Source organism: Phoxinus phoxinus (assembly GCF_949152265.1).
Source record: "Phoxinus phoxinus genome assembly, chromosome: 6".
Classification (NCBI taxonomy): domain Eukaryota; kingdom Metazoa; phylum Chordata; class Actinopteri; order Cypriniformes; family Leuciscidae; genus Phoxinus; species Phoxinus phoxinus.
The window spans coordinates 23,299,308-23,318,517 of record NC_136881.1 but is presented as its reverse complement, the minus strand read 5'-3'; the positions used below and the strand labels follow the sequence as shown (position 1 = coordinate 23,318,517).

The 19,210-nt window shown below is 38.3% G+C and overlaps 1 protein-coding gene across 2 annotated transcripts in view; it reads left to right on the top strand.

Annotated features, from left to right (window-relative positions):
* Window positions 1-2,255: 2,255 nt before the first annotated feature.
* The window catches only part of marchf4a (membrane-associated ring finger (C3HC4) 4a), a 36,128-nt gene continuing 19,173 nt past the window's right edge, over window positions 2,256-19,210 (top strand). Inside the window, exons 1-2 of one of the 2 annotated variants that reach the window (XM_079614687.1) lie at window positions 3,442-3,524; window positions 3,761-4,082. In XM_079614687.1, coding sequence (XP_079470813.1) covers window positions 3,801-4,082 — 282 coding nt within the window. In that variant the 5' untranslated portion in view covers window positions 3,442-3,524; window positions 3,761-3,800. Of the gene's footprint in view, window positions 4,083-19,210 lie in introns of both variants that reach the window. The other variant, XM_079614686.1, reaches the window with a different exon arrangement.

Genomic DNA, 19,210 nt, shown 5'->3' with positions numbered 1-19,210 from the left:
CGAGGCAAGTGCTGTATCGTGAATAAGTCACGGCTGAAGCAAGGGGTGCCACTGCCTTCGCGTCGTGCCTAACGTTACGCCCTTCAGCCGTGACTTATTTACGATACAGCACAGCCTCTCGTACCTTATTGCTTATAAGGCTGGGCTCGGGTTGGGATGATGCATCAGTAGTTTGCTAATTGGATTAGAGGAAAGTATCTTCTAAATGACTTCTTACATTCAAAATATTAACATCATGTTAAACATAAACTCTTCTCTGTTCAGTCATAAAACACACACTAACTCTGCTATCAACAGCCAGTCAGACAGGGGCATCGATTCACACATGACTGTCTCTCTTAGCTTTGGTTTGGTCTTTGCATGCTCTTTATCCATGGTTTACCTTCTTCTGTCTCCATGGCTTATCTTCACAGGATTGTGGAAGAGGCTGTGAGCCACCCCAACTCCTCCCAGTACATGCACAAAGACATTCATTACGATGGTTTTACACATCACTCCAGTGAAATCTGCTAAAGCTGTAGTATCCCAAAGCACACAAAAAAAGCCAGTTAGCTCGGTAATCTCAAGGGATATTTAACGGAGCATGAATTTATCTAAAACTCCCGTGCTTTTTGTTAAGATAAATAAGCAATGCAATTCCAGATCCCCAAGGGATAATTCCCACACATGTTTGAATAACAAAGCTTTGTTTTGTCTTTGCGCATAATGAGTAATAGGAACTTCTCTGAAATGCTGAAATCTTCCAAGTTGAATTTCTCCTCCACATCATGGGGGAAATGGCTCACAGCCAGTGAAAGATACAGGCCAGTCTGCCATGGATGGTTAGTGTTTCAGCTAGACAAATGTCTCAATCTATTCTGTGTATTTCCCTCAATTCTCTCAGCTTCACTTGTAGAGGATTTTTATACTCCCATTGCTGGGCAGGTTTTGCCCCACAGGACAAATATATATTTTTGCTTTCTTTGTAGAATTTAACTGTATTTAACAGAGTGTATTTTGTCATTTGGTCAGTTTAATATACAGATTTTCTGCCAATTAACCTAGCAATTAATAACAAGCAATTGTTCCAGAACTATTTCCCATTTTACCCTTAAAATTACTTCTGCTGGTATTTTTTTGTATTAGAATAACTAGTTAATTTACCGCATATTACCTTGCGAATTAGCTACACTTTATGGTATCTGACAAAAAAAAATTCAGTAGAGTGTGAAACATAATTCAGTAGAGTGTAAAACATAATTCAGTAGAGTGTAAAACATAATTCAGTAGAGTGTAAAACATAATTCAATAGAGTGTAAAACATAATTCAGTTGAGTGTAAAACCTAATTCAGTAGAGTGTAAAATATTTTAGTACTTTTAATGGGAAAATAACTGCTTTACCTGTTACGGTTTAAAATTATTAAAATACAGTATATTACATTTTACAGCAAAATATTGAAACAAATTTTCTCATTTTAAATCTGGATGGTGCGTGTGTGTGCGTGTTGTTCTGTCTTTGTGTTGTTATTATTATAGTAGCTGCAAAGACACATTTTGATGAACTTTAATTCATCATGTGGCCATCTGTTACACCACCTGCATTATTATCTCTACATTTACAGTAGCAAATAGACTTTAATAGCTCACATTGGTTGGTAAATTAACATTATATAATTTAATGGCATAAACAGTTTGTAGCCTAACTGTACAACATAGTCATTGTAATATAGGCTAGCCTATCTACTGTTATAACATGCACACTATTTTATGAGTTTTTACTGTAAGTTTAACAAAGTCTTTTCACAGTGCAAACTCGGAGCTGAAATCAGACTAGATCATTCCAAAGACTTACAGCGGCTTTATGCTGGAAAATGTCATCCTGTAATTGATGGACTTAACGTTCGGGAAATACAGTATGTGCACAACGTTTAGGCTACTTGATATCTTGAGTTCAGCGGGTTCAGCGTCTCAGAGGGGGCGAACGCTGGTAACACTGACCTAGAAACACGTGCTTGTGAGTCGAGGGCTGAAACCAAATCTGTCTGTGGCTCGTCGTAGGATAGATGAGGAATGCAGACTACAAGAACAATCACCACAGGTTTGCATTAGAAAAACTTCTCATTTCGAAACCTATTTAAGTCCCATTGGATGAGAGTAATGTCTTCATTTATACCGTAGCACAAATTGTAAGGACGTGATTAAATTCGTTTTGCTGGCCCTGAGCTCGCCCCCTTTGCTCACATCACACTCTCAGAGAGAGAGAGAGAGAGAGAGAGAGAGAGAGACGGGCCCGCGCCTGGGAGCTGTCCCAGGCAACATGGTGCTGAAACCGCAGCGAGCGCGAGCATCCTCCGGCTTTACTGATAATCATCATAAACAACTCGTGTTAGAACTGCACAACGCCTTTCGTCGCATGAACCGCATCGCTTTGGATTACAACGCAGGAGCCACTTCAGTATTTTAATTAAAATTAATTACGACGGAGTGTGGATGGCAAAAACATTTCCTCATCGTCGACCGCGAATCTGTTTCTCTTCAGGACTGATTTTCGAGACATGTTTGACATTATATGGGACAGTGATCGAAACTGCCTTGGGATTTCTGCAACAAGGGCTGGGTGTTTAAGGAGACAGGCTGCCTGTAGGCTACTAACGTTGGCACCTTAACATTTTCAGAGGGGGACTTGTCCGGGATGCATTAAACGGTCGGACCTGAAACATGAGATGAACGCAAAGGACAATTGCTGGCTAATTGTCAAGATTGTGGCTGGATTTCGTTTCACGCAAGACACTTTGCGTTACATTATTACACACAATTACACGGTAGTCTGCTATCGCATCGCTTTTGAAGATTGCTAATGGTCGTGGATAATGTGAATTGTTTAACAGAAATTGATATTTCATGGCTGGTCCACTGAGCGTGTGTGTGTGTGTATCGTAGACTTCTAGTTGTTTAATTAGGAAAAACCAAGGCTGCCATTTGTTTGGCTATGCTGGCGAATATCCTGTATTTCTGTTTTCCTCTTTTGATGAATAGATGCCACTACCTCAGGAGCTCTTTGTCAGAGGCTGTTCGCGGGAATCCCCGACATTTTTCCATTCAAATCGGTGTACTTGTCCGCAGTTTCATGTGAAAATGTTCGCGTCTCTGTGGATACAAGGCCATTTGTTGTAATTGACAGCTCTAAAATCCCAGTAGAATGTTTTGCAGGTAACCTAAAATGTGCTTCACGTGGTAACATCTTAATGAACTGTTTTTATCCAAGTAAAAAAATATTTATTATGACTGAAGAGGTTTATTAAGGTAACAACTGCACGTTTCCACTTTTGACAGCTACTATAACATGTGCGTACAATCGTCAGCTTCTCAGTGGAACGCCAGCGCGAGGAATCGCATCTGATGTAGCTCTCAGTAGAACTGTTGAAAATAAACACGTTCTCCATGTTCAAACGGTCACTTGGGGTGAGGTGGTGAGTAGAAAGCGGTGTTGCCCACGAGACTGAACCGGCTGCACAGGTGTTTCTTCCTCGTTGGAACCCAAACAGTAAGTTCTGTTATGTGACCTGCTGGAGACCAGTAACAGATAGCCTTAGTTTTATAAGCCGTTTAAAAACATAGACCGCCTTTCCATTATTCATAAGACGGGCACATGTTGTTGGCTATCGGTGTCATTGTATGGTGTTGGGGATTGTTGAGTCGCAGACCGATGCTGCGCCACCAGGGCAAGCAGAAAGGCCGCTGTTGCGTCTTGTTCAGTGACCTGAAGGTTTTCCTACTCAGGCCACCGGCACCGTCGGCATCGCCACCTGCCTTCACACCCATGAACGAACTAAACGCGGAGGGCAATGCGACGAGCAGCGCCACGGAGAGCCACTCTTTAGCCAACGGACATTATCAGCCGGTGACAGGTGAGGCTTTGGACACACTAGGGCCCGAAGACTGGACTCATAGCGCAGTGGATCCGCCGAGGACGCTGGACTGTTGCAGCTCATCTGAGGATTGCTCTAAAGAGAAGCTGGACGAGAGATTATCGCTGAACAGCTGCACGGACAGTGGAGTCAGGACTCCGTTGTGTCGGATCTGTTTTCAGGGCCCAGAGCAGGTAGGGAGTTCACTTCATGAACTATGTTACTACGGCTGAATGGATGTAACTACACAGTGTTTATTGCACATATTTGCTCAATACATAGGGTGAATTCAGGGTGATTGGGACACTTTTTAGGGGGGTGGTAGTGAAAACTGCTGTAAGTTAATTGCACTTTTACTGTGAAGAACTCTGAAAACTTAAGTAGAATGACAGCAATTATTGTCACATTAAATGGACGAAACAAAAAGATTTTGTTATAATATAGGTTGAATATCTATGCAGTGGGCTCAGAAAGTATTTGGATACTATGAAATTTAAGTCACACATAAAAATATGAATGCGAATGCATTATGTAAGCAATAGGTACGAGAGGCTGTGCTGTATCGTGAATCACGGCTGAAGGGCGTTTGCGTCTTGTCTGCAACCCCTTCAGCCGTGACTTATTCACGATACATCACTAGCCTCGATACCTATTGCTTTTATAAAACGGTTACCACACAATACAACTATTAAAGCCGAAAATTATATGCAACTTTCATGAAGTAAAATCACTAAAAGCCTTCCCTCCGCTGAAAAAAATAGTCCCTGACAGTAACAGCAACAGAAGTTACATTATTTTGCCAATAGATGGCGGCAAAGACTGTCTTTATGAGTGAGTCAGTAGAGAAGACTTTTACATTGAAAGGACTCAAACTTGTGATTACGGAGAAGGAAGACGCAACTGACAGATGACTATGACGTTATAGGCACGGGAACACCACTTAAACTGTTAAAAGGACAAAATTGCAGCGGACATTAAAACGGATTTTTATTATTATGAATATAATAGGACTGACCTGAAGGAAAATGCTATGTCTACTGTAAATCCAGGTACACTCGCTTGATCGATCTATCACATACTCTACTAGCTTCAATAAACAATATCGATGAGATCAAACATGTGTTTAAGTTGCTAAGAGTGGTTGCTAGGGGTGTTGTGTAGTGATACATAGAACAGTTGGGTGAAGCGGTCATAGCCGTGTTTTATCGTGAATAAAACACAGCTATTGACCAATCAGAATCAAGGATAGGAACTAACCGTTGTATAAAACAAAATATTTAAAACAGACAGCACAAGCACATTTTAAAACAAAACATCTAATTAAAGATGTTTAAAATTAGAGAGAGAAAAAATACTGTTCAAAACTAATGCAAATTCATTTGGATATTTTCTTGGTGGATAGGCTAGGCCTACATATTTAAATGAATAGTTCGCCCAAAATGGAAAATTCTGTCCTTGATAATGTTCCAAGCCTGAACGACTTAATTCTGCAGAACACAAAAGAAGATATTTCTTGTTGCTTTGTTCTTGTCCAAACAACGAAACTCAGTGGGGTCCACAACTACATTTGACCCTGTTGACATTCACTGAGAAAAAAAAAAAAAAACACATAAAAAAATGTGTTTTTTATTCCCCCCCCCATTACGCTCGATATGTTGTTATCCAAATGTGTCTGAATACTGTATGTGAGATTCCACGTCATTGCTGCTGTTCTTGGAAGTGATTTGTCCCCATAAATCTGGCTGTTACTCTGCTTCAGTGGTTTTATGACAGTGGGATTTATCCACATGCAGCAATGGTGATTTTCTTTTCTAATGGAATGCACCACATGACTGAAAGGTCAAGGGTTTGGACACAAAACATTGCTCAAAGATTTAGGGCCAATAAGCAGAACATGCTGTGACATAGTTACGTACTTAGTATTAACAAGTCCTCTTCACAGGCCTGATTTAGCCTGTGACATTATTTCATTTTCTCTTCCTCTCCCTCCTTTCTATCATTCTCTCTTTCAGTTGTTTCCTGTCTTTTTCCCTTTTCACTTTCCCCACGTCTCCTTCTCTTTCCTCTTTCCATTAATGTGGGCTGTGGCAGAGTTGTGTGGCTGCGGGCTGATGGATAGGCCTGTGAGTGTAATGAGAGCTGTGTAGAGCAGATGGGACTGAGGAGATTCTCTCCGCTCTGACTGAGCTGTGTATATGTCTCCAATCCCCTCTTTCTTGTTCTCCTCTCCACTGTATGCTTTGACTTTCTCCAGCTGTCTCTCACTTTTTCTATCTACCCCATTTACTTTCAGAACCCCAAGTAGTAGATAAGGAAGGTCTCCTGTTCCCCTAAATCCGTCAGGGAGGCAAGAAGGGCCCTTCTCTTGTGTACACAGAGCACACAGGAGGAACAATTACATGCCTTAGACAAGAATTAATATTTCTCACCTGTTCTCTTGCACTCTCTCACCCACAAACCCACTGAGAAAAAAATGCCCTGGACGCCTTAAGGTCTTGTTTTAATCGGTGTGAAAAAAAGAAATGGAGAGGGAGAAAATCATCACAGATGCTGGAGTAGCGTAACACTTTTTCACATCCTGTTGCGAGGAACCAAATATGTGGACATCACTTCACATTTATCAGAGAGAATAATTGGGCATTATTGGAGAATGTTATGCACAGAAAGATTAAATCATTCATTTACTTATATGAATTGTGTGTGTGTGTGTGTGTGTGTGTGTGTGTGTGTGTGTGTGTGTGTGTGTGTGTGTGTGTGTGTGTGTTTGGCTTTATACTTAGTTTAATGTCCTTAGGATAACGAAATTTCAACAAAAAATGTCTGTCCATACTTGACACAAAACTCCTGTGACATATGGTGGGTTCAAATATTCCTGGGAAGTTTGTGATTACAACATCATGTGCATTCAAATACTTTTGGTCAGAGTAAGATGGCGATGTACTATGTCTACAAAAAAGTATAGCAATAATTTGTAACTTCTAGAAAATTATTAAAGCATGCACATTAGGTGTGCTTTTGCCTTTTTATGTTTTTATTCAATTAATGAAGGTTCCGTAAATTGAATCAATATTAAATCGTAATTGTACGATACTACTCGTATTTTGTACACACAACTCATTTACAGTCAATACAGACGATGCATCCATTGTGTCCACCATGTTTTCTCAGTGGCACAGAAACACAGGGCTCAGCAAATATTAGTTTCCTTTCCACACTCGTTGACTTTGTGGTGTTTATGTGCGTCCGTCTTGTAAAATACATGACTTGTAAGCACCAGTAATAACAATGAGAACATATCTGATGTTTAATATGTAGCTATTAAACATTTCATAGTGAGCAAGGCTACCAAGTGTGATGCTTCAGAAATAGAAGTCAAGAAATGTACCAAAAAAAAAAATAGTGACTGCAACATTGCCTGAACATTCCCTTTGGCCAAACAGGTAATTCCAAAATTATACGTATATAATAAGTATTTATTATGCTGGTTTACTAAATCGAAGAGATCTAACAAATAATGCATGTGGTGTGTGGTGTGTACTGTGTAGGTGTTGGTTTGGTGAGAAAGAACAAACTTTCTTCATGTCCTCCATGATCAATCTCTTCTAAATGTTCTCAAAAAAAAATATTTCCTACTTTTCCATTTGCTCTTTCTCTCTCTCTTTCAAAATCTATTTTCAAAAGTTGGTGCTGTAGAATGCTGATGATGCAAAATCCCTATGTGACCTGCATTAACATGGTAAGATTTTTGTCATCTGTATACTATAGCAAAAAAGCACAAGCTTTGGATTTTCATAGAGAGAGGATGCTGATGTAAATGTGCAGACGGATGATGACAGTTTGAGCTTGCATGAGAAATATTTACAGTTTTACAAGTGTACTTCATTACAACTGTACTTATTTACCCTACATAATAATGGCAATAATCATGACTGTGAGACATGCCCCTTGACCAGCTCTGGTGCCTGATTATTAGTAGATTAATCTTGGACCATGTTTCTTTTTTGTAGAGTCAGCACACCTTTAAGTAATATTACACCAGCAACAGTGTTGTTGATCGTGTGGATTGCTTTTTATAGAATTCGGCTGTACTGTATATAATCACAACCGTGCAGTAACAACAGTTCAATAAACAAGAAGTTAATTATTGAGTGACTTATTTACACAGAATATTGCTGGTTACTGTGTCTATTTATATGGAGTCGCACACACATGTGGGGGGAAAACAAGATATTGTGGCCACAAATCTAACAAAATTATTAAAATAATATAGCCAATTTTTTTCACATGTCATGCGAGAACTTTTTATGCTCTGCCAGTGACAATTCCAAAGCCACAGCAGAATTAGCATACAGCAGTGTTTTTGAATGACTTGATTGAGTGAATGATTCAATGACTCACTCTTAAAAACAGCCACTTAAAGATACAATATGTAATTTTCGCCGCTAAGGGTCGCTAACTTCTTACAAAAACAGAGGCGTAGGTTGATGATGCAGTGATAAGCGGAATGATGATGGATATAGTAATAGTAATGTTTATGGATGAGTGAAAACATTCATGTTTTTCAACATGGCTGTGGTATGAAGCAGGTCGCGATTGCTAATGAGAGACAGATATCAGCGCCACACGCAAGTGCCACGGATATAAAAGAATAAGGACATTTCATTCTACCGAACGCATGTGCTGAATTACTACTCACACAGATCAGTTTATTTGACGAATTAAACTTGTGAGGTAACGCAGCGCTGTTTCATTTGGTCTAATGCTGCAATATCATAATAAACAGCATTTGAGTGTGTTGAAAGTTATAATGTAATTCTATGTGTTAGTTTGTTTGCTAACATTAGGATAACGTACTGATCATATTCTAACATTTCATAATGTTGAGCTATATAACATTGATTTGTTTTATGTACATTTGCTCACCTGTGTAAAGTACATGCAAGAGCTGCGTCTCTGTCAAGTTGAAATTAGTCGTGGACGTGGAGCTCTTGGCATCTCGAAAACGCCACGCTGATATTGATCTTTGTTTTAATTCTCCTTTTGTCCCAAAGTCTGCTTGCCATGATCCATAATGTTTGAACAAAACAACAACAGCGTGCCACTAGACATAGCCCTATACGCAGTACAAGCAGAAACCAGGGATAACACGGATATTACGTCATTGACAGGCGTCAAGTGAACAGGGACGTGCACTATTTAAAATTGTGAATTTCTCTGAATTGACAAATTCTTGGAAACATTTAGGATAATGGAAGTACACAATTGAAAGAAATAACACTGTGCACGTGGTGTTTGGGTATTTTGATAAAAAAAGTCTACATATTGTACCTTTAATTAATTCCTGAATTAATCTGTTTTTGAACGAATCTGTTTGAGTCACTTTTCAAGTCCCTGTGCTGTTGAACTGTTTACCAAAATTATAAGGATTTGTGCTAATATTGTCCAAAACCTTAATTTTGCCTTGGTTGTTTTCAAACCTTCGGATGACGTTGTAATACAGAAGACAAGTTTGTATAATATGCATGCGATAGCTAATACAGTTGGGGTAGTTTTGTGTTTTTGAGTCCTAGTCCACCCTTGACTGCAACCACGTTTACCATAGGCTACAAACAATGCGTCCTTCTCTAGCAGTGTGTTTAATAGAGGATGATCTTGGCAAAAAAGAATCACTTAAAAATTGCATTGCAATAAGCTTTTAGAAAGCACATTAAACACAGCCCAGTGCTGAAGAAAAAAAAAAAAGCATTTCTCTCTCTCACTGTCTCACACACTCTCTCACCACCCTTCAAGTATGCTAATAACATGAAATACGTTTTATTTTATCTCCGCTCAGGGCTGTTTACAAGGATTCTCTCTTTCATTTCTCTTATTCTCATACTAGCCTTGCTGATTCTTTTACTGTTTCTCTCCTTATTTTCTGTCCCTTCGTCCCTCTTTAACTCACAAACTCGTATAGGTTGGTAGGTAGTGTCTCTCTCTCATTATAAAACATGGTTCTTACTCGTGCTCGTGTCCTACAGAGGGCTCGTTCCTTTCTGCTCCCATGAATGGGCTGTAACGCTGACCTAACATCCAACGCAATAAATTGAGGCTGCGCTCACCGCCGAGGGCTGTTAGGGGTTATGTATAAAGGATCAGTCATTCAAATTGTATTGATAGTTCTGCTTTAATACCACAATTAGATAAAGTGGCCTCTTCTCCCACTCTGACGAGCCGCTCTCTGATCTCCCGTCACACATCTCTGCTGCACAACGTATCATTACAACCCCAAACCATCAATGATTATGGATAATTAATGTAGAGCAAATCAAGTGAATCTGAATGTACATTCACTTCCAAAATCTCCCCGTCCTCAGATTAGACTCATAACAACGCATGTCAAATGAAATCAGAGGGACTTGATTTCATTTGCTCTGGGAATTATCTGCATTCAGTTTTGAATGTTCTCCAGTATGGATATTTGATCACAGACGAATCAGTCGAGTGAATCTGAATAGCAGTGTCCGCATTTGATACAGGTTTCATAACTGTGGAACTAAACTGCATCAAAGACACAGATTTTCCCAAAGCTAATGTAATCTGTTTAGAGCAGAGACTAGTGCTGAGAATTAAGGCCTATCACGGTAATCCTGTTAATTGATGTTTGTTCATGACGGGTGAAATAACACCCATTCATACTGTGTTTGTCAACCTGGAAACTCTAATCCTCTCAAAAAGAGAGGAAGGGATGGAGAGAGCAATAAACGCCCTTGACGCACAAATAAACACAGCAGTCATTGGAAAGAGTGTCACTTAAATCTCTTAAAGCCAAATCCAGCTATTTTCCATTGAAAAAACTTCAGCTGTGTGTTATGTATGAATGTGAATACTTACAGCTTAGAGGTGTGTCTCTGTGTGTTCCAATTATAACGGGTTTAAATTAAATTAAGAAATTAACTTTGAGTTTTACACACATTTTTTTCATGTTAAATACACTACTGTTTAAAAGTAAAAATAAATGTTGTTCTTTTTGACCTGCTATCAAATAATTCTGAAAAAAATGCATTACTGTTTCCACAAAATATTAACAGCACAACTGTTTTCCACACTGATGATAAATGTTTCATGAGCACCAAATCAGCATATTAGAATGATCTCTGAAGTGACACTTAAGACTGGAGTATAGGCTGCTGAAATTTCCATTACATGAATAGGTTATATTTAAAAAAACTTAAATAACTTAATCTTACTTATATGTCACAATGTTACTGTTTTTTATATTGTATTTTTTATCAAATACGGTAATTACAGCCTTCTTGTGCATGACATTAAAAAATCGTACCGAAGCCAAACCCCCAAACTTTTGAACAGTAGTGTAAGTCTGGCTGGCATTTTATCATCACAAAGTTTTGGCCATAAAGATTTTTTTTTAAATATATATATTTTAAATGAATATTGCAGGTCCAGCTCAGGTTACTAAACGAAATTAATTTGGACCCTCCATTTCTTTACAAAAGGTGAGTGAATGGGGCCATAAAAACACTAAAACAATTGATAAAACAACAAGAAATGGATGCTTAGCATAAAGTTCTGCCGGGAAGACTTAATTGTTACGTCACTTTACCTTTATCTATCTATCCAATCACATTCCAATACTCGTGGTATAAAAGATTGGTCACTTACTCTTGTCTGAGTTCGCAGATGCTGACGCGCCAATTCACCACCATCCTCCCCTCCACCTCCAAGTGGAATCCTTCCCTCCATCCTCCCCACCACCACCAGGATGGTCCCTTCCATACCTCACAGGGGGTCGGCTGCGCCCCTGCCTTGATCTTCAGGCAGGATATGCAGAGTCCGGACCCTCAGATTGCGAGCTACGGACGGGGCCTACGCCAAAGAACTTTATTGCTTGCTGGGTTGTTAATAAATGGATAATTGTCACTATATTTACTCTCCCGAGTCTTTCTGGTAGAACAACATTACAACTTAAATAATACAGAATTTTTATTTTTGAAGAATTAATCAATAAAAAAAGATGCATATGAAGCAGTGGCCAAGTCAAGTCACCTTCATTTACAAAGCGATTTTAACAGTACGGACTGCTTCAAAGCAGCTTTACAGTGATAGAAATTACAGTAAAGTTAGTTTTGATTGATTCACTTCCGTTGCGAAGATCATTAGTTATTAAATTAGTTCTACCACAAAGACTCGGGAGAATAAATACTGTGACAATTAAACATTTATTAACAGCCCAGCAAGCAATCAAGTTTTTTGGCGTAGGCCCCGTCCGTAGCTTGCAATCCGAGGGTCCGGACTCTGCATATCCTGCCTGAAGACGAAGGCAGGGGCGCAGCCGACCCCCTGCGAGGTATGGGAAGGGACCGTCCTGGTGGTGTTGGGGAGGATGGAGGGAAGAGACCATCCTGGTGGTGTTGGGGAGGATGGAGGGAAAGACCCGTCTTGGTGGTGGTGGGGAGGATGGTGGTGAATGGAAGCGTCAGCATCTGCGAACTCAAGTCAAGTCAAGTCATCTTCATTTATATAGCGCTTTTAACAATGTAGATTGTTTCAAAGCTGCTTTACAGAGATAAACATTATAGCGCTTTATAGCGCTTCTTGATTAATGTTATTTTCCAGCTAAAGTTAGTTTTGATTGATTCACTTCCGTCGAAAGGATAATTTGTTATTAAATTAGGGGCCGCTAAGATGACACCGTTCTCTCTACACAGACTTTAAACGCAAACCTGTGAGAAACACTGATGGTGCTCACGTGCGCATCAAAAATTAATTCTATAGTTATGTGCGTTTGAATATATATGTGCGCATGTTTTTAATTCTCTACAAACCAAGCCTAAATAAACTACTTGTCCTGCCTATAAATTTGATACAGAATTTTATTTTATTTTATCACTACGGGGTACATACGCAAATTTTCCAGAATGCTTTATCTGTAGAGTGGTAAAGGGATCCTCCATAGGGAGAGGATAGTTGGCACTTCAGCACTGCGTTGTCATCGGGTCCAGCAGAAGGTCCTTCGTCAGATCTGGATATGGCCTGGATCCGGCAGGCTGCGGGAAAACCTCTGGATAAACAAAGACACTAAAATTAGCGTAGATGCCATTCTTCTTATGATGTAGCGAGTACATCAGGATTTAGGGAAGTGTTCCCAGTTCCGGCTGACCTAATCTATGCAGCCTAACATTGAGTTATAGAAGTCTATAATGCATTATGTGAATGCTAGGTCAAAGAGATGTGTCTTTAATCTAGCTTTGAACTGATAAGAGTGTGTCTGCTTCCCGGACAATGGTAGGAAGACTGTTTCAAAGTTTTGGTGCTAAATAGGAAAAGGATCTACCGCCAGCAGTCGATTTTGATATTCTAGGTATTATTAACTGGCCGGAAATTTGAGATCGCTATAAACGTGAAGGACTATAATGCGTTAAGAGCTCGCTCAAGTACTGCGGAGCTAAACCATTTAGTGCTTTGTAAGTGATCAGCAATATTTTAAAATGTATACGATGTTTAATAGGCAGCCAATGCAGTGTTGACAGAACGGGGCTAATATACTTCCTGGTTCTGGTAAGAACTCGAACTGCTGCGTTTTGAACTAGCTGTAGTTTGTTTGTTAAGCGTGCAGGGCAACTACCCAGTAGAGTATTACATTAATCTAGCCTTGAGGTCATGAACGCATGAACTAATTGTTCCGCATTTGTCAATGAGAGCATATGGCGTAATTTAGATATATTTTTAAGATGGAAAAATGCGGTTTTACAGATACTAGACATGTGACTTTCAAATGAAAGATTGGTATCAAAGAGCACACCCAGGTTCTTAACCGACAACGGGGTGGTGCAGGGCACTCGTGCTGTAAAAGGAGCTGTTGTGTTCATGGGGACCCGGATCAAGTCTGATCTGGGTCATGTCCCGAACGCATTCCCTTCTCTCCCCCCACTTTTCTCTCAACTCTCCACTGCCCTATAAAATAAAGGCAAAAAAAAAAGCCAGTAATTAAAAATGCATATCGTCGCTGTCTTCTATCTTCAAAAATGCTACTATTCAGAAAATGGAAAAAACACTATATAATTTTTTTTAATTAAACACCATGTTGTCAAAGTTGATAGCTGTATGTATGGTAAGACGCTTGCCAGTGTCAGTATTATTAACATCTTACCAAAATCAAGCTCAAATGAAGTTACGGAGGTACTGAGAATGTTGGACATACAGTGCCAATTATTGGCCAATTACTGACCAATTAAGAGTAAGAATTAATTGCCCCCTTGGTAAATATGATCAAAGATTGCTGTGAACATATATATATATACACATGTGGCACTTTGGTATCCATGTGTGCACCAAACTGTTTGCTGACAAAAAAGCTATTTTTTGTTTTGTTTCATCTGACCGTCCCGTTTGAAGTTCCAGTAGTGTCAGTAAAGAAAACACTTATGAAACATAGGCTACTATTCAAACAATGAAATCTTTATTTACCCTTGCATTGCAATATCCAAACTGTGTGCGGCACTTGATTCACGATAGAGGCTGGGTGGAGATTTTTAGGATCATTGACATTTTTAGGATCCAATGAAGTTACAAGGTTCAGTCACAAGCTCTTTTTAATACTTTTCACTGTAAAGGGTGAGCAATAGTGATAATTTATGGATTTCTTTTTTTAATGAAATATGGAGATACAAAGTTTTCCCCCAACAGCAACAATATACTCTCTTAAAATATTCATAAAGGTTTTTGAGGTCTTTCAATCAGGATTTAGAAAATACGATTCTACAGAAACAGCACTTTAAGGTGATAAATTATGTACTTTTACCTGCGGATACTACTGTAGCTCTGTCGTGCTTGTGCTCTTGGATTTAAGCGCTGCCTTTGACACAGTGGATACTGTCCTGTTGTCTCGCTCATAGAAATGTGCAGGCATCCAAGGGAGGATTGGAACAGTATTTTTTGAAAATAGAACTTTCTCTATGAATATTGGGGAATTTGTTTCAAGTACAGCTCCACTTACATGTGGAATCCCCCAGGGTTCCATTTTGGGTCCAATTCTATTCTGCATTATGCTGCCGCTAGGGTCAGTTTTTAAGAAATATGACATTTCCTTTCACTGCTACGCAGATGACACTCAGATTTATCTCCCCTTAAAACTATATAAAAATTGTTTAGAATCTCTTTACTAGCCTGCCATACTGATTTAAAGGCCTGGATGGCTGTACATTTTTATATATATATATACTTTAAACGAAAATAAGACAAAGAATATCGTATTTGGCCACTCTGAGTCCAAAAAAACTTCCAATTTTAATATTGTCCCTCTCGCCCAATATGTAAAACCCTGTGTAAAAAATCTGGGAGTATATTTGGATAGTGCTTTGAAGTTTGATAGGTCAGCTCTGTGGTCAAATCTAGTTTATTTCATAGCACTGGCAAAGGTGAAGTCTTTTCTGTCTTTTAAGAACTTTGAAAGGGCTATTCATGCCCTCATTACTTCAAGGCTCGACCACTGCACACTCTCTATATAGAGATAAATCAAGTTACACTTTCTAGGCTTCAAGTGGTTCAAAATGCAGCTGCCAGGCTCCTGACTGGGGTTAAGAAATATGAACATATTACACCCACGTTAATATCTTTATACTGATCACCGGTCCGCTATAGAGTTTATTTTAAACTCCTTTTAATGGTTTACAAATCTCTAAATGGCTTAGCACCTTCTTTTACTGGTCTTTTGTCGGAATATGACTCTGTGTGGTCTCTGAGGACCTCAAATCAGGGACTATTATTGGTTCCAAAGACAAAATTAAAAGTCAGAGGCATTTGCAGTAGCTGCACCAAAATTGTGGAATAGTCTGCCAGTTAGTATTAAGACTGCCAGAACTGTAGGTAATTTTAAATCAAAACTGAAGTCGTATTTGTTTGAAATAGCTTTTAGTCAATGATACACTGTCATGTTATCTGTTTTATTGTCTGATATTTGTTTTGTTTTATTGTGTTTAATGTTTATGCGATGTACAGAGAGAGAGAGTAAAGAAAATGCTTTCTTCTGTATATTGTATGCTAATTATTATTTAATGCTACTGGTTTCTGAGTACGTATTTCGTTCTCATGTGTCAACATGTACAGAATGACAATAAAAATACCTTGACCTTGACCTTGGCTTATAAAACTATACTTTTCAAACAACCAATGCATATTTTACCCTGACATTGCAATGATCCAAACTGTGTGCAGCACTTGATTCATGAGGCGGGGTTGAGTTATGAGGTTTTACTGACATTTTGAGGATTCAATGTTAGGTTGCGTGCGTCACACACGCTCTTTTTTAATACTTTTCATTTGTAAAATATTTGAAAACTCCACAGACAGAAGTAAAGGGTGACCAATAGTGATACAAATATGGAGGTATGAGGTTTCCGCCTTACTCTCTTAAAATATTAATTAAATATACACATTAAAAATATTAAGTTATTCATTTTAGAAAATAACTAATTTATAAAAATTATATTAATGCACTTAATAGCAAATTTTGTGATTGGTACATTTAATCAGATAATAGGCTATAGTCACAAACGGTAATCCTTTCATGGAATGACACAAACATACACCCACACACAAGTTTAGCAACACCATCAGTAGTGTTACAGACATTAGTATGTAGTCCGATGACCATTGTACCCTTGATAAATGTACTTTGGATACAGATCTTTACATTTCTGTCTAATGTGAACCCATATGTTCTTCAGAAACATAACTCTTTTTCATGAAGTTAGACAGCTGTACTGTGCGTGTGAGATATCCCACTTGAATCATTACAGGCCTGTATCATTAATTTGAGGGAGAATAAGCAGCTTCAAAACACACAAGGATATGAATGACAGTAGCAGCAATAGCTGAGAGCTGAGGCTGTCACGGATAGAAACACACTACCCTTTAAATGTTCACACATTTCCAATGTGTCAGAGATGACATAGAGATGTAAGAGGTGTAACCTTGACAAAGAGAGGATTTGGAAACATTGTTCCTGCTTTTTATTGCAGAGGGTAAATGTTTTGAATGTTATTCTTGAATCTTGTTGTTGATCTTGAGTAGTGATAAACATACTTTACAACCATTTTGAGATTATCGCATATAGGCGCTCGCTAATTAAGTGTCACTTGTGTCACTCAGTTCTAAAAAAAAATCTACTGTCAATAGATAAACAATTAGCCTACTGTTTTGAAAGGATTTTATATTGTATAAAATAAATTGTATTGTGTTATATGTCAACATTACTATATCATCATCAGCCTTGCTCTCTAGATCAGGGATTTTCAAAAAATTGTTAATGCCAAAAAAAAAAAAAAAAAACCTGCAAAGGGCCCCCTTCCTAAAACGTATATTACAGCTATATATTTTACGAATTATTTATAGCTTAGAAAATAGTAAGAGTGACAATATAAAGACATGTTGTTTTAAATTTAGATCATTTATATGTTGTCATTTTACTAAGCCAAAATAAGTGATTGAAATGTTATTTGGAAAATGTTATGATTAATTCAAAATAATTAATAATCATTTCAAATTTTGTATAGCATCTTTATGATATCCAGCAAAAAGACTGACAAAGAACTGAGGAAAATACAGGACTACACAGTGACTAACGAGTTAATTGACAAGACACACCTGAACTGAAACTCAACTCAATCTGTTATGGAGACAAACAGCAGGGAAACTGAGAGAACCGAACTAATTAACAAACTGACAGCAAAAACTAGAACTGAAATACAAACATGATTCAAAACACACTTAACACGTGACATATTTACAGTAAATATCAGTCCAGCATTAATACATATAAATAGTTTTTCCTGAATTTTTTCATGGACCCCTTTTAGGCCCACACAATCTATTTTACATCAGCCATTGAAAAAAAAAAAAAACTAATATTGATATATTTTGATCTTGAATGTTGAAAAATACATATCTTTTTCTGAAATGGATGACTACATGAGGACATTGTATGCTGATTTAAAAGGTGGGGGTTTGTGCTTTCTGAAACTCTTGTCAAATTATATCTGGATCATTTGCCCCACTGAATTGCAGTAGGTGTTATGAGCAGGGAAGTGATGTGTGAGTGAATGTGTGAGCATGTGTGGGCATGCATGTGTGTGTGTTATGAGCCATTGTGTGTGTACAGGAGATTGTCACAATTTGAATTTGCATCAGTTGTCAGAGGAAGTAAATAAATCAAGTAGATTATGCAAAAAACATAAATAATAAAAATAATGAATAACATCTCTAAACCAGTGAATCAGCATGCTGTGTTGCAACCCAGAAATGGGTTGTAGGAATGTTCTGATGCAGACAGTAGCAAAAGAGCAGGCAAATAATAAAATGCAAGATAAAGAGGATAAAGGATATGGCAAAATACAATGTAATAATTGCATATTTTTTCATAGATGTTTTATACAGTGTATATAGGTTTATCAACTTTTAAAAAAGGAGGAAAAACACTTATATGTTTATATGGAAGGGTTTTTTTTTTAGCTCTGGAAGGAAAGACAACTTTTGCTCTGTTCCCCTTGTGTTTTTGTGATTAAATGGAAACGGATGACATTAATTTTGACATTATAATGCACTGTTAGCAAACCATTGATAAAGGTCAACTTTAAATGGGAGAACACAAAGACACAAATGTTTTGTTCAGGTCCTCTTCACATTTACACAGCCTTGAATAGTCTGGCCCAAGTCTACAAAACAGTCTGGTTTTTCATAAAGAGGTCTGCAGTGCAGATACTGATATGACCTTACACACCTGGGTTCTTCAACAAGTTTTTCGGGATACACAAAAGCAGGATACACAAAAATTGCAAAGTAATGATTACATTTTAACACAACTTGTAGCTAACATAACATGAAAAACCAAACTTTGTAAACGAGACTTTAACACCCTTAACATTTTGGAAAAAAGGAAAGAAAACAATGACTTTTATAGGCCGGGAGCCAGGTCCACTCCTCTGGATGTTTTTTGCTACCTTTTTTCACTACTATTTCCTATTGTCTTATACCTTGGGCCATCACAAGTTGATAACGACCACCCCCAACTCGGCCCCGTTTGGTCTCAGGGGCCAAAAAACTCCCTTTTTTGGGAAAAGCTTTTGACGGAATGAATTGTGAATATTAAGGTACTGCAGCTACATAAATGGTCATACGTACAACCCTAAGATTTAGCATGGTGTATCCTGGCACATAGGGGAAACTAGCAGAAATAGATTCTGGGGATTTCTACCTTTTTGCTGTCAAATATCACCCTCAACATACTCCAAAAGACCAAAAAATGTCTGTCCGCCTGACAAATTGT